This window comes from Crocuta crocuta, unplaced genomic scaffold (assembly GCF_008692635.1).
Source record: "Crocuta crocuta isolate KB4526 unplaced genomic scaffold, BGI_CrCroc_1.0 scaffold3, whole genome shotgun sequence".
Classification (NCBI taxonomy): Eukaryota; Metazoa; Chordata; class Mammalia; order Carnivora; family Hyaenidae; genus Crocuta; species Crocuta crocuta.
Window position 1 is genome coordinate 2,551,250 of NW_027529934.1, and position 16,738 is coordinate 2,567,987.

A 16,738-nucleotide genomic window follows, 5' to 3' on the forward strand; every position below is an offset into this window, starting at 1 on the left:
GTACTGCATTTCAAAAGGAGATGATGTGAGGCCCAATAACATGCCTTAGGTCATAATATGTTAACGGCAGAGTGGAGATGAAGACAAGGGCTTTCTGTCTGTCAACTGAGTAGAGACTTTCTTTCTATGTCAGAATTCAATCCTTAATTACTGCCAAGCCTCATTAAATACACATACCCCACAAATCATTAAAGACTATTACATATTCAACAGGATTTTCATAATATTAATTCTGTCTGCTTCACTGTTCTCTGAGCTTCTTTCACAGTTGGAACCGTTTTCTGTGTTGACTGATAAACAAGCCCCACATGAACTAGAAAATGAAATAATTCTACTAATTGCAATGATAATTGTACCTTTTGATGTTCTGAGGCATTTATTAGCCTGATATAGGTAAAAACACTCTTTTCCCAGAATAATCAAGAGGAAAGAATCACTGTAGTCAATGCTACCCTTTAAGATGGAGAGAAGCCATTTGTATATTCCCATTTTTAAAACAGTGGATTAGTCCTAGCCAAAAGAGAAATTATACTTCAAAAGATACGTACCCACGGTAGTCTGAATATTCCCTTTTGTGACATCTGTTTATTCTTTATTCTACTCTGGATCATCTCTTTTGGGATGGCCCACCATTAAAAATATTCTAGATTATGTGATAAGTATACATAAACAGGTACCAGAAGTTTTAGGGTTCCATGTAAATATACACAATTTTAAAAGCTGGGTGACAATACTTACAAATTGTCTAATGTTGATTATATACACTCTTTACTCTTGAGGGGAAAAACAAATCTTCGCATTAATACAGAAAATGCTACTCTTGGACATAGGTTTTTACTTCAGAATATGACTTATTTCAAAGAAATGTAAGAAATGTTAAAGGTCTGCCCTTCTTGCAACCCCTTTACTCTCCTAGCAGAGAAAACAAAAAATAGCAGCTGGCTGACTGTTAATTTGGAACAGGAGGGTATCACAGAGGGGTAAAAAATGGGACACTAGCATCCTTGATAATTTCTTCTTTAGCTACAAAGTAAGAAACTCTAGTTTCTTAGTGAGCAGCTGCTAGGCATGAAATAGGAGGCGGGGATTCCATGTGGTGGTTGGTACTGACCCAGTACCTCTTATTAATAGGAGTCTAGAGAGGGAACATCCTATCTCCACATGTCTGTTCTGCATGGAGTCAGTAATCCTCCTTCTACGTGGTACCTAGTACTCGACAAAAACAAAATGATAAACTTCCATCAACTTATGAATATTAAAACATGGGGGAGGGGTTAAGGATTTACTACCATGTCCTATTTGTTTTAATATAGCTAAATACATTTATCAGCAGATTTTTCAAGGTAGTTAAAGCAGAATAACCCAAAAAGAAAAGGGAGACCATTCTCACACAAGTCATCATCACCAAAGGAGAATTAAGAGGACTTACTGTTAAGGAAGCAATCCCTTTGTGGTAGAATTTTAAAGACTCAGCAATGCAAGAAAGTGCTGAACTATAGTTCTCCTCTGGCAACCCGGTGAGGCACTGCTCTGCATGTGAGAACTCCTTCAGACTATTCAGCCAGAAGTAGAAATGTTCTGAGGCAACCTGAGTCAGCAAACTCTGATAAAGCTCTCTGGCCATGTCATGGTTACCCTAAAAAAAGGTGGGGGGACGCACAAGATGAGATTCTATGCTTGAATTAGGTGGTGAGGCAGCTAAAAGACAAACTCAAACCTTGAATAGATTTTAACAATCATTCTTCATATTATATAACTCTTTGAGACTCAGTCTAAGTATTTCTTCGGAGAAAATATGCTGAGCTGCTTTTATGTAACGGAATGTCTGAAAGTTCTTTTCTAAAACAGTTCCAAAGAGAAAATAAATGGAATGAATTATAATTCACGTCTAGAATTTTAGTTTAAACTACAGAAAAGTATGAACACCCATTGTATGCCATTCTGTCTGCGCTATTTAGTGGGGCGGGGAAGAGGGGTGGGAACTCCAGTAAGTTCCCTGAAGTGATTATTAGCAGCACCACGCATACCTCCAGAAATGACTGGGGGAGGAGGGAGCTGTTGGAGGGAATGTGAGCTCAGTATCCTGCAGTGCCTGGATGCTTGGAGGTACTGGGTATAACAAGGAATTGTCCTGTCAACAGAGCTCCTCCTCCCATTTGAGAAACACTATAAAATGAGAACATGTGTTACAGTATCTAGGATAACACTTCTCAAACTTGCTCTCTGGTCTTATTCCCATAGGATTTCTATACTAACCAAACTCTATTATTTCCTCTCAAACAAACTAAAAATTGTTAGGCTTTTCATATGGCTGAGCAGGCAACAGCCTACTAAAACGTGCCCCTGTCTCCAAATAAGAATGACAAGGCTGGGCATAACACCCTCAAGGTCCATCCATGTTGCTACACATGGCCAGATTTCATTCTTTCTCATTNAAGGTCTGGTATACTGATAATGGAGGACAGAGTGCTGGGCTGGAGGCAGCTGCGGTTATGAGAATATAGGGCAAAATGAAGTGGTACTAATAACCTTCAGCCAAAACAAGCTCATAATTTTGGAATTCCTGTGGGACTTTCCCCATAACAACACATGAGAAAAGTTACAAACTAGGTTCTTTCCATTATCATCTTTCAATCCCATGATTAAAACATACTTCCATATTTATTTTCTGTCTTGACTAGGGGTGACAATCACACAATCAAAGGTTTGTAACCTGCCACTTTCACCAACCCGGTTCATGCGGAAGGATGATACATACCATTCTGGATGCCTGTCTGGCAATTCGGTAAACAGTCCAACCGTTGGAGACGCTTTCGAGCTGCTGTTTAATTACTGCCTTGACTTCAGCAGATAGTGCTTTCTGACTTGCTACAAATATCACAGTGGCCAAACTCACCTAATGTTGAGCAGGAAGAAAAATAAGGAAGTAATAAACATGTAATTCTATTCACCGTCATAGATGACTTTACCCGAAAGGGAGAAGATAAACTAATTGGAACCCATCAAAAAGGAACAAAATTTGCTTTCCTTTAACATTTATTAATTTTCCACTTTGAGGTCATTAAGCAATTTATCCCACTGCTCAGAGCATTGTTTATAATAGAAAAGAATTAGAAACAATGCCCATAATACGAATAAGTAAATTATGATATAATCACACAGTGAAATACCACAGACTGGTGAAATGGGTAAACAAGAGATACACTTATCTATTAGATGGTTCACACCAAACAGGCAAAGAGAGAAAACATGCAAAAGACTTCATGTAGCAGGATAACCTTTATATAAAGTTAAAAATATGAAAAAGAATATTGTTTACTACTTAGAATATACACCAAGGTAGTAAACGTATAACATGCATGGGCACGATGAACACCAAGTGCAGGATAGTGGTTACCTCTGGGAGAAGGAAGAAGATACTATTAGGGAGGTACAGAGGGAAGTACAATTCAACTGTAGTGATAATATTTTTTTCTTAAGCTAAGTGATAGATGCAAATGTTTTCATACTATTCCTTGTGCTTTTTTAATATTATGTTTCATAATTTAAAACTGCCTCACAGTAGTACTAATAAAAAAGGGACAAAGAACATTAGTTGAAAATGCTGCTTCAATAAAAAATAAACTTGGCTAACTGCGTCTTAGCATTCTGAGGCTGATGCATACAAAGGTGCACATATGTTGGGATAACTGCATGATGTCACTCCCATGACCACTGCCGCTTGCTCATCAAGGGTAACCTTTCCTGGTAGGAATGAGATGGGGGTAATCTTTTACACAATCCTCCCTGGAGGATTAAATATAAAATGAGCTTGAGTAAGAAATCTCATTACACTTTTCCCCAAACCCTAAATTCAGATGACCACAATACAGAGTGGCCAACTTAAGGCTTACATCTCATTTACGCTTATTTAGAATGAAGCCTCCTCTCAGCCCTGGAGAACTTCCAACTACACATTATTATATAGCTTCCCTGCCTTCTGTTTCTAAAGTGAGCACCCTTCCCAACCCCAGGACTACACTGAAACCTAAACGGGATTCTAAACAGCTACAGAGGTCCTCAATGGGAAAAGAGGAATTTGAGCTAATTTATGGTCACTGTTAACATTATATTTTATTTTTGAAAGTACAAAATAGGGTTTAGCTCATTACTACTTTGCATTAGAAAGAAAAAAAAATATTATTTTCACTTTGTAATAAAAGAAAAATATCAGATTGGAGGCTTTGCTAGACTAAGCTGACTTGACAAGGCTTTGGAAGAATGCAGTATTATATCTGAATTAAATAGAGCTTTGTAAATCAAAAGTGGAAACAGTCAAGAGCTCATGGTTCCAATTCTATTCTGACTTCAGCATACTCTTGGTCTTATGTGATTAATCTTTTTAAGTAGTCAAACTGTAATGTTGCCTTCCTAAAGTAATTCCCACTGGACCAGATCTATTCATACTCAGCGGGTTCAAAAGGTGGCTCTTTACCAGAAGTTCCTGCTGCTTGTTTGTGGCCGACCGTCCGATCACCTTGTACAGCTCCATGAGGTCCCCAAGCATTCCGTCGCCCAGCACCGGCAGCTGCATAGCAATGGCTGCCAGGCAATGGCACATGAGGGTCCGTGCAGCATCCTGAGCGCTGTGCAGCTGGGTCAACAGGGTCTCAACCACTGACTGACTAAGATGAGGCCTGCCCTTGGCTAACTTCACCATACAGTTCAGAGCAATCTGCACATTGAATAGAAGATGGACCAGTTACACTTTGAAGGAATTAACTGAAGCTTTAAAGAAAAGAACGTGGTACAAGTGATTAGGAAAAATCAAGGAAAAGGTTTTCTGTAGGCATAACATTTTCCTGCCTGAGAAACACATGGTGAAGTGAATCTTACTATTAAATAAGATCTGAAAGTGAGCCATGTTTAAAATGAGAGTAAGTCAGGACTGTATATTAATCACTCATTTCAATCTAAGCCTATNAAGTATATGCCAAATGGGATATCACCATGCTGCACTTTCATTGTTTTTCAAAAGCTGCTTCTGAAGTATGGCTTATAAACTTCCCTATGCCAGCATCACCCAGGATGCTAATGAAAATACAGATTTCTGAACCCTACCTATCCCAAACTTAATGGATTAATTTTTTTTAGTATTTGGGTTACTAGGAGTTTAAAGTTCAAAAAAGATGTCCTAAATGACTCTTAGGCACACTGAAGTGGGGAAGAAACTTCTAATTTTCTTTCTTCCTTCTCACCTGAAATCCAAAAATTAATTGGCTTCAGAACTTCTATGCAGGTCAGTTAATGACATTGACTCATATCCCAGCCACCAAAACCAGAAACCAGAAGTCATCTCATTTTCACATAGCCAACTGACTGCTACATCTAGTCATTCCACTTCTGTCAAATCTTCAATATCCATCTCTTTTCTGTTCTCTCTACCACAATATAAATCACTTCCCAATTTCAATTTCTTGAAAACATGGGCCCATGAACCCACCTTCACACTACAACCATGTAGCTTTCAGTATGTGTTAGGAAGACACAATGTGGTCTTCAGAACCAGATAGGTCCAGAGTTGAAGATCAGCCTGCCTTTGATTAGCTAGGTATCTTTCAACAAGTTATTTTATCTTTCTGAATCTTAATTTCCTTGTGAGCCTTAAAGAGGGACAAATTTCACTACATGGGTTTTTTTGTAAAGAAAAAAATGTATATACAAATTGTCAACAAAGTATGGCACATTACAGACATATGTAAATAACAATAATAACTACCACAAATGTTACAGCATGTCCACTACTTTAGAAATTTTAATATCCCCTCAACTGCCTATAGAATCAAGACAAAATTCCTTGGCATCAAGTCTGGTGACCTCCATGACAGAACTGCAGATGATCTTCCCGATCTCCTAATTGTGTCATCTAGCCACAGTGGACTATTCACCGTTCTTCCAACATGAGAATCACTCTTAACTCTCTCCTCTCATTAGAGCTGCACGTTCATTTGTACTACCAGGGAACTTAATGCATTCTGTTTGGTATCATCAGATAAATATCAATGTGTTCTAGATGGAGACCTTTCTTGACCATCTATGTATGTCCCACTGTGCTGAGGCCAGTGTTTTACTCACACCTGTAATCAGCAAGAAAAGGATCTGGTTTGTTTTCTTTCTTTCTCTTTTTTAAAAACTTTTATATAAATGTATTGTGGCTCCAAAGAGATTCTGGGGAGGAATCATTTGCCAAACTTCTCTTCCCACCTCTTGATTATCAGTTTTTATTTAATGTTACTAATATCCTTACTGTTCATCACTGCGACATACCTTTTGTTAACATCCTAAATTATGACTTTCTTCAAACTGAACCATAACTTAGACAACCTATCATTCTTATAATCTCCAATATCTACCTAATAGCTTTTTACTTCTATTAGCCCCACCTTTCTTAATTTTGTATCATCACAAATCGCATTTCATATTTCACTCCAATAAGAGTAGTCTCATTTCACATCTTAAAAACCTTAAAAATCTCCAGTATCTTAAATATCTTAAGTATAATAAAAAATGTAATAAATTTAAATTAGCTCTCATCAGTGTTACTTCAGATTATAAACTTCCATAAGTGCAGGGTCTCTGCCTATTTAACTTTGCCCTACATTGTCTAGGACCTTCATATGTATTTACTTCAACTTAATAAAAACTGTCAAGTGATGGCAAAATAGGCCAAAGCTCAGATTTTTACTTTGTCTATCCTCTGGTATAACAATGGTCAAAGTGAGAATTTTGAAAGTGAAGATCAAGGGCAAATGTTTCTTTAAGCCAGAGTTGACAAACTACTGCCCTCTGGCCAACATCTGTCTGGTTTTGTAAATAAAGTTTTACTGCCATACCACCATACTTTCTTTTTTCCCCTTATGCACATTGTCCATGGCTGCTTTGTCCTACAATTGCAGAACTGAGTAGTTGTGACAAGAGTGGATAGCCTGTAAAACTTAAAATATTTACTATTTGGCCCTTTATAGAGACATTGCCAATCCCTAGTTGAGGCAATAAAAACAGGCATTATATTAAAATAAATGATGTTTTCACCTTTAATGTGGCTTGAGCACCTGGACTATCATCTTGACTACAAAGTACCAGAAGGGATTCCAGGCCAAAGACAGCATCTTGTTCCAGTGCCAAAAGGTCTAGAGAAAAAAATGTTAAGTTTTACCGTGGTCAAATGGAGAAGATTAAATATGCATGCACGTGCATACACACACATACACACACACACACACGAAAAAAACAGGAAGGAATGGAAGATATAGGAAACGCTGCCACATGTAAAGCTAACCTTCCTGAAAAAGTACGTGTCATTACTTCTGAAATGTAAAGGCTATCTTTAGACTTCTATTTTTTCACTACTTTACTAATGACTGTAAAAATATACACTTTACATCGAACTAAAAACCTTCTGCACAGCAAAGGAAACCATCAACAAAATGAAAAGGCATCCTACTGAATGGGAGAAAAATATGTGCAAATCATGTATGTGGTAAGGGGTTAATCCCAAAATACATAAAGAACTCCTATGACTCAGCAGCAAAAAACAAACCATCCAATTAAAAACCGGGCAGAGAACCTGAAGAGACATTTTTCTGAAGGACATGTCCAGATGGCCAATGGGTACACAAAAAGATGCTCAACATCACCAATCATCAGAGAAATGTAAATCAAAACGACCATGAGAGATCGCCTCACACCTGTTGGAATGGCTACTGTCAAAAAGACAAGAAAGAACAAGCTGGTGAGGACATGGGGAGAAAGAAACCCTGTATACTGTTGGTGAGAATGTAAAGAGATGTAACTGCTTTGGAAGTCAGCATGGAGGTTCCTCAGAAAACTGAAAACAGAACTACTATATGACCTGGCAATTCCATTTCTGGATCTTTACTCACAGAAAATGAAAATGCTAACTCAAAAAGACAAATTTACCTTCATGTTCATTACAGCATTATTTACTACAGCCAAGATATGGAAAAACCGATAAGATAATAAAGAAAAATGTGATATTGATACACAAGGGGTCATTATTCAGCCACAAAAAGAAGGAAAACCTGACATTTGAGACAACATGGATTGATCCTGAAGGCATTATGTTAAGTGAAATAACTCAGACAGAAAAAAACAAATAACCATATGATTTCACTTATATGTGGAATCTAATAGCAACAAATAAACAAGCAACAAGCCAAAGCAAACAAACACAAACTGAGCTCATAGGTACAGAGAACAAATTGGTGATTGCCAGAGGCAGGTGGTAGGCAAAATGGGAGAAGAGGGTTGAAAGGTGCAAACTTCCAGTTATAAGATGAGTAAGTCATGGGATGTAATGTACAGCATGGTGAATATAGTTAATAACACTGTATTGCATACTTGAAAGTTGTTAAGACGGTAGATCTTAAAAGTTCTCATCACAAGAAAATTTTGTACCTGTATGGTAACTGACATTAACTAGACTAACTATGGTAATCATTTCACAATATATGCAAGTATCAAATAATTATGTTGTACACCTGAAACTAATATTTTAAAAAAGATATGTACCCACATTAAATCAAGAGCTAAAGCCGTAAAGGTATAAATAAAGCATAACTGAAACAGTGTCATCAACTTAGCTGAGGAAAATACTAGGAACGGCAAACCACGTAGTATCTTCCTAACCAGACATAAATCTTCCTAACTAGACATAAATCTTTAATCTTCCTTCCTAACTACACATAGATTATGCTCGTCCATTTTCACCTATAACGTAACTTTCTAATGAAAACTGCACCCCTTTTAGGAAGTAATGAAGATGCCACATAATCTTATTAACGTTTTAAGTCAGACCACGAAAAATAAACTCCTTAAGATGTCTCATGTAATAGCAGTACTACAGCATCTTTCCACTGCCATAGGGCTAAAATTTCTCTAAATGTTCTAGAAAGTTCTGAATATATTAGTTAACCATATTTAGGTTAATATGAATGAGCTTTGAGAATACACAGTTTTCTATGTTACATGGTAGACAACACTCATAACTGTATCAAAAATAAAACAGGTTTAATTATTCAAATAAGAATCAACATTTAAAGAACAATTTAGAGAAATGTCACTAGGGGCGCCTGTGTGCCTCAGTCGGTTGAGAGTCTGACTTCGGCTCAGGTCATGATCTCATGGTTTGTGGGTTCGAGCCCTGCGTCGGGCTCTGAGCTGACAGCTAGCTCAGAGCCTGAAGCCTGCTTCTGATTCTTTGTCTCCTTCTCTCTCTGACCCTCCCCTGCTCATGCTGTCTGTCTCTCTCTCTCAAAAAAATAAAATATTAAAAAAATCTTTTTTTAAGTAAAGAAATGTCACCTGAATTAGTATACAGCTTGACAAACAGTGTTAAGACCACTTGAAGGTCAGGATGCTAGAGAAAAAGTAGGTACTAAGAAAGAGCAGTGCTGACATCTTGTGAGTGCTAAGATTTCCACTTAAGATCCTTAATAAAAATCAAAATAAACACTGTAACAGAAGAAATATCCAAAATACATTTCTGGTTTTGAACACCAGCATGAACTTATTCAAGCTTTTCTTTAGATCAAGGATGTTAGGAATATAATAAAATATAAGCATTTTTCTTTCCTTTTTTTGAGAGAGAGAGAGAGAGAGAGAGAGAGAGAGAGATCCATCAGCGGAGATGGGCAAGGGGTGAAATCTAGAGTGAATCTTAACCAGGCTCCATAGTCAGCACAGAGCCCCAAGTGGGGCTCCATCTCAGAACCCTCAGAACCCTGGCATTATGACCAAATCAAGAGTCTGCCAACCATTTAACCAACTAAGACACCCAGGCTCCCCTAAGCATTTTCTAGTCAGATCCTAAATTATGCAAATCAGTTTAAATACCCAGAGACAAATTCTATGCCAATTTAATTCATATTACTCTGTTAATTCATTTGCTCCTAGGTGAAACTGCTATTTAAGCCCCACGGGTTAAACTATTTGCTATTGAAGTCCCGTGATAAGTTATTTTTTCCTAAAAATTTCAGGCTTTTGTACAGGTGAACAAATTGTCATACCATGGGGCAGTCATAAGCGATTCCTACCCACAGCTCCATACATGGCAAAGTTGAACACTGAAAGTAAATGGGCTCCATGAAATCTTTCAATTTCACAACCCCAATTCCAAGGTCCTCATGTGTGAATTTTTATTTTTCATAGGATTTCACAGGCTTGAGAAAACCTGCTCCAAGAACACTTCACGAGGCACTAGTAGGTAAAAGCACATGTGCTAAAAATAATGAGATTAAAAACCCAAACGCACACACACACACACACACACACACACACACACACACACACACACAATTCCACCCAAACTGCAATTTGAAAGTTTATACATAGTATCAGTCCTGATCAAACTGACCTTTTTCTTGACAGGAGACAGTTATGTTAGTTAGGACTCGCACTCCATGAGCTGCAATGCCCCTGTTATTATGGTAACAGCATTCTTGGGCTAACCGGACCAAGTCAGAGGATCTGGGGGAAGAACCCACGTTTCCTAAACAAGAAGAGAAAAGGAGCACACTTAATTCACTCAGATAGTTCAAAAGCAGTTCAACGTAGAGGTTCATTTTTCTCATTTTCAAAGAAAATTTCTACTCCATCTACTTCTATTTCATCATCAATAAAAACCATCATTCCTGCTTTTCCTGTCAAGATACTTAGAATGGGTAGGTATATGCGATAGGCTGTAAAGATTAGGATCTAAAATGATATAGGACTTTCCCACAAACATATTAATGAAAACTGGCCAAGGAACACAGCAAAAGCCAAAACAACTAAAAAGTGTATCCTGGGAATGTAAATGGATTCTCATTAAAATTAGGATGTCAATACAGGCTTCTGATCAGATAAACCTTACCTTCAAGAGAGGAAAGAAAAAGAGAAAACTTTTAAGTTTGCTTTTCCCACCTCAATGGCTGGCATATAGTTAGTTATATGGCAAAAGGCTTACACAGAATTCATGATTTTAGAACTGGAAAGGATTCTGGGATCAATGATTCAATGCTTTTTACAGAAGAAACTGAAGCCCAAAGATTTTAAGCATCTTGCCCCTGAGAGCATAAAATCTGTTACTTATATCCTACCCCTGTGCTTTATACCTTAACCTCCATGCTGTAGACTGCAGTGACTTTTTTTTTCCATTTATTTCTGAGAGAGAGAGAGAGACAGCGTGAGCAGGGGAGGGTCAGAGAGAGAGAGGGAGACACAGAATCCAAAACAGGCCCCAGGCTCTGAGCTAGCTGTCAACACAGACAGAGCCCCATGCGGGGCTCGAACCCACGAACCGTGAGATCATGACCTGAGCCAAAGTCGGACGCTTAACCGACTGAGCCAACCAGGCGCCCCACAGTGACTTTTTAAATTCACACTTGAAAGTCTGTAACGTAAGGCTTATGTTGCAAATACTTTAATTTATAATAGAGAAACACTCAAGTATAAGTGAAGGAGCTTGAAGAAGATTAAAGCTTTTCAACTTTTTGGCATAGTCTTTTGCTCCTGCTGTCCTTTTTCCACTCTTGTTTATTTTCCATGATTCCTATCAACTTAACCTTGCCTCCCATACCAAGGGTGATCATATTTTTTGAGGCTAAAGGGGACACGATTACTACTTACGAGAGGCATAAACCAAGACTATCTCTGGCAATGTGGGACATATGTCGCCTTACTGATTTCCAGTTTGACATAAAAATACTAGTTCAGGTAAAACCTCAGTGTTTTTAAAATATTTGAAAAGCTTCTTCAAAACTATGGCACTGTATTTCCTCCATTCGTTTTCTTTCCTATGTGATTTGGACAAAACAGACTCATTTATAAATTTACAAACATGTCATGCAACTTATATTTTTTCCTATGAAGCCTCATCACAGGAAACTTGGCAAAACCCCAGAAAAATCCAAAGGAAAAAAACAAAAATCATCCCAAATTCCACAAATGAGTGTGACATTACTTCATTAACTTTCTAGAGTGTTTCTTTTAAATAAATCTTTTTTCCCTGTATGCACATCAATACAATTTAAAACTTCACACATCCTCATGGTAAGTGGAGAATGGCCAATATTTTGCCTTTCAAATATAGTATTTTGTGGCATTTTTCTATGTTACCTGTTTTAGGGACATTATTTTTAAATTTAATTTTTTATTTACTAAGATAAATCCAACTGGTTCAAAAGGTTCAACAAATAGTAGAAAAAGGTAAAAAGTCAGTGAGTGAGAAGTCTTCCTCATACATGCAATGTTATCAGTTCCTTGTGTACCATTCCAGGCTCTATAAATTTGCAAGCGCACATACTTCTCTTTCTCCTTTCCAAGATCTTTTGGATCTTGCTTTTTCATTAAACACTGTATCGTGGAGATTATTCCATGCCATATATTCCTTTTAATAAATGACACTGACTTCTATTGCAGTTGTGCATTATGATTTCTTTAATGAGGTCCCTACTGATGGATTTTTTTATGCTCTTACACCCCTGCTGATAGACAGTATTTTGCTATTACATACAATGATGCTATGAATAACCCTGTACACTTGTCATTTGTCAAATATGTGAATATGTCAGTAGGACAAATTCCTAGAAGTGGAATTTCTGGCTCATTTATAATTTTGATGAATATTTCCAAATCATCTATGCAGACCTTTAATAATTCACAACCCACAAGCAATGCATGAGAGTTGTGGCTCACCCACACCCCTGCTATCACACTTCTGAAGCTGTGCTGGTGGACTGGTAAAGTATTTCAGTGTGACTTTATTTAGCATTCTTCTTAGGTATGCGTGACAATGAACATTTTACATGCTTATGAGCATGTGATTTAGACACAAAATTTAAGTTTGTTTTATGAGCTATCCTGCTTATAATTAAAAACTCTAATCAACAAAAACATAAACATTTACTATTGCTTATGAAAATAGTATGATTTTGGAAAATCCTTGATTTTAATTTCTTGTGAATATGACCTAGTGCGGTTATTTAAACCTTTTGCTTAATTCCATATAGAAACTGAAATTTAATGAAATTCAGAATTCTGTAAAAGGACAAAGCTCAAGAAGTGCTTGAATAGTATAACCTGACAAACGCTTATAAATGACTCTGGAATTAAATAAAGAAAAAGAAAGTCATTTTATCTCTAGGTCATTTGGTATAAAAATGCACCGTACATGAGAACTTTTGGGTTCAGGTCCAGGCTGAGGCGCCTGTGTACATTTGGACGCATCACTGCAAGTCTGTAAGCCTCAATTTTAATACTTAGAAACTCCTCTCCACGTGCCGTACTTGAAGGGCTACTTGTACAGGAGCAGTGGGACCTCGTATGGGAAGGCACTGATAAATTGTAAGACCCAATTAATACTCTGCTTCCTGCAGCTCTCTTCCAGATGTCAGTCAAGGATAGTAACTATCAGCTGAGAATTTGAGACTGGCTGATTTATGTAGAAAAAGAACTTATGGAAAGCACAATGGGTATGTGACAGATTGTTGATAAAAAAGGCTGTGATAATATATGCCATCCCTTGCAGGCCTGCCCCTTTGCAATGCCATTTTCTAATGCCTTGCCTCAAGAGGTGCTTATTTCTCCACTTATTTAGGCTTGCCTATGTGACCTGCCCTGGCTAGTGAGACATGAAAAAACATGCGCAAGTGAAAGACTAAGAAGTGCTTATATGCTGGTGGCTTGCCTTCTTTAGGCTGATGTGAGGGTCCTGAGGACACGATGTCAACAAGGCTAAGCTAGCCTCCTAAGAGCTGCATACAGAACCACGGTGCCTCTGACGAGAGCCTTTCAAAGCTCCAGCTGGTAAATGAGGCTACCTTAGACCGTCCAGTCTGGTCCAGGTTCCAGAGGACTGCAGTCTTCTGAGTAAAAGCCTAGGTGAGATCAGCAGAAGCCAATGAAAATTGCTGATATGCAGAATCAGAGCAAATACAATTGTGATGGTTTTAAGCCACTAAGTTTGGAGGTGACTTATTGTGTAGCAATGGATAACTGACACAGAAATACCTCACAAAATTACCAGAAAGGCTAGAAAACTAAGCTTAGAAAACAGACAGGAAAATGGCAAAGCTAGAGACCAACAAAGATCACTGCCCAAACCATACACAGAATGAGTTCAGTGAAGGTATTACCACCCAGCACGGACTCCTTAACATCACAACTCATACTGCTGCCAAAGGTACCACACATGACACAGCAAACGCCCACTGCTACAGCAGACCCTGGAAACGGGACATGACCATGGTCACTGCACTAGGATGGATTCTCCCACTTCCCTACTTCTTTTCTATTTTTTTAATTAAAAAAATTTTTTTCATTTATTTTTGAGAAACAGAGGCAGGGACAGAGCACAAGTTGGGGAGGGGCAGAGAGAAAGGAAACACAGAACCCGAAGCAGACTCCAGGCTCTGAGCTGTCCGCACAGAGCCCGATGGGGGGCTCGAACCCATGAACTATGAGATCATGACTTGAGCCAAAGTCAGACGCTTAACTGACTGAGCCACCCAGGAGCCCCAATACAGGCATTCTGAAGGTGAATCATCAGGAATAGGCAACTAGGAAATCATTATAGAACTGGGGTAAAGTTTTATTTTAATCATTTTCCAGAGGGATGATATATACCTTAAAGAGGGCATATGGCATTTGCCTTTAAGCATCACCACCATTTGGCCTTTGAAATGTACTTAAATCCAAAGGGCACTTTGAGTCACAGGCATACAAAAAGCAAACAAGCTATGTTAAGTATCTGCAAAAATACTGTTTCACTCACATATAATTCAAAACAGGGCAAATCTAGAAAAGCAATATCCTTGAATTACAATCAAAGGTGCAAGATTTTATGATGACAGGCATTAAATCCTTTTCAAATCAATCACTAGCATATAACAGAGTCTGAGACTGAAACCGTTCTGCATTCTAAGGCTTTACTGAATAAACAATATGACCCATCAATATGAAAAAAGGGATTATCACAATGTCCATATGTTCTCCACTCTCTTAGCCTTACCTGAAGCTATGCTGAAGTAATGTTTGATGGCAATGGTCCCTGACAGTGTGGAAAGAACAGACAACATCCCAAGTTTTAAGCTGTCATAAGGAGTCTGGAGGGCACACTCACAGAGTGCCTGAAATAGAGGAGAAAGGAACGCAGAAGTTGAAATGTCAATATACTTTAAAATTGTCTACTTGTTTTAAATGTTCTAGCTTTTTGAAAAATTTTATCTTTTTTCCCACATGATAAAAAAACCTAAGTCAAACTGCCACATCCAAGAGGAGCCTAAGGAAACATGTTAGCTAAATATAATGTAGTTTCCTAGATGGGATCCTGGAACAGAAAAAGGACACCAAGTAACAACTAAAGGAACCAGGATAAGGAATGAACTTTGTTTAATAATAATAATGTATCGACAGTGGCTTATTAATTTTAACAAATGTGCCATACTAATGTTAATTACCAATAATAGGGGTTAACTGGATGTTGGGTGCATGGAAATCCTCTGTATTATCTTTTCCATTTTTCTGTAAATCTACACCTGTTATGAAGAATAAATCTATTAAAAAAAAAATGGTCATCATGACTGATTTTTTATTAAGCCCAGTGTGTAAATTTATATACTCTTTAGTCATCACAAGCAGAACCTCTACCATACTCTGCTTACTTGAGAGATATGTATGTTAATTCATATACGGATATTTAAAAAAATAGACTGTGGCAATTCTATCTACTATACAAGTGAATGAGCAGTCTCTTCTCCATCTTGGGTTATCTACTCTATGCCTACGATGATCTGAAGAATTATGAAAAACAAGATGCTTTTCTGTCAGCACAGTCAACTACGAATATATGCTTGTGTTACAGGGACTCCTGCCTCATCCTGTGTATTTACTCTTGGGACATGTCTTGTAAATGGTCAAGCAACTGCTCTGCTAAATTAAACTAATTCCCATTCTTTACCAAGGGCAAAGGCTTAGAAAATGGCAAAACTTAAAGACCAGGGGAAAAGCAAAAAATAAAATTTCAGAAAGGGTTAATAAATTTATAAAATAAAGTTATAAAATTATAAAATAAACTTAATATGTCCCAGATAAAAATAGCAACAAAATCTTGGGGGGGGGGGGAGATTTTCATCATCTNTAAATCAGAAAATATCCAGAAAAATTCTGACAAAGCATAATGATGGACAAAATAAGCCCTACCAAATATAAAATGTATAATAAACCTATAGAAGTCAAAGTTTTTCCTACTCATGACAGAGAAATCAGTCAGAGAGAACTGGTCCCAGACATGGATTCAATATACATAGAATTTAATATACGATAATGACATTTCAAATCAGAGGGGCTTTTAAGTCAACAGTTCACAGACAGCAGGAAGTCATCTGGGTAAAATAAAACTAGACTCTTGTTTCTTTTTTATGGCAAATAAAAAGCAAAACTGTAAAAAGTACTAAGGGCCAACACGGGAAAAGAAAAAGTAAAAAGATAATTGACAAACCTGTAAAAAAATATTCCCATCAAGTAAGGTCAATGAAGGGCCAACAATCTTAACATATAAAAAGTTCTTACTAACAAATAGACAAACAACCTAATAGGAAAATGAGCAGTTCACAGTATTTATACAAAATGGCTTTTGTATATACAATGGCTTTTAAGTATAAGATGTTAAATCTTACTCATAATTTGAAAAATTTAAATT

General features: G+C 37.4%; 1 protein-coding gene across 1 annotated transcript in view; it reads right to left on the minus strand.

The window, feature by feature from the left end:
- Positions 1-16,738, minus strand: part of INTS7 (integrator complex subunit 7) — an 85,657-nt gene that overhangs the window by 23,251 nt on the left and 45,668 nt on the right. The window contains exons 8-13 of the mRNA XM_077763178.1: positions 15,050-15,167; positions 10,415-10,549; positions 7,072-7,169; positions 4,475-4,714; positions 2,759-2,896; positions 1,430-1,636 (exon numbers count right to left, since the gene is read on the minus strand). Of these exons, the coding sequence (XP_077619304.1) occupies positions 1,430-1,636; positions 2,759-2,896; positions 4,475-4,714; positions 7,072-7,169; positions 10,415-10,549; positions 15,050-15,167 (936 nt within the window). The remainder of the gene's footprint in view (positions 1-1,429; positions 1,637-2,758; positions 2,897-4,474; positions 4,715-7,071; positions 7,170-10,414; positions 10,550-15,049; positions 15,168-16,738) is intronic.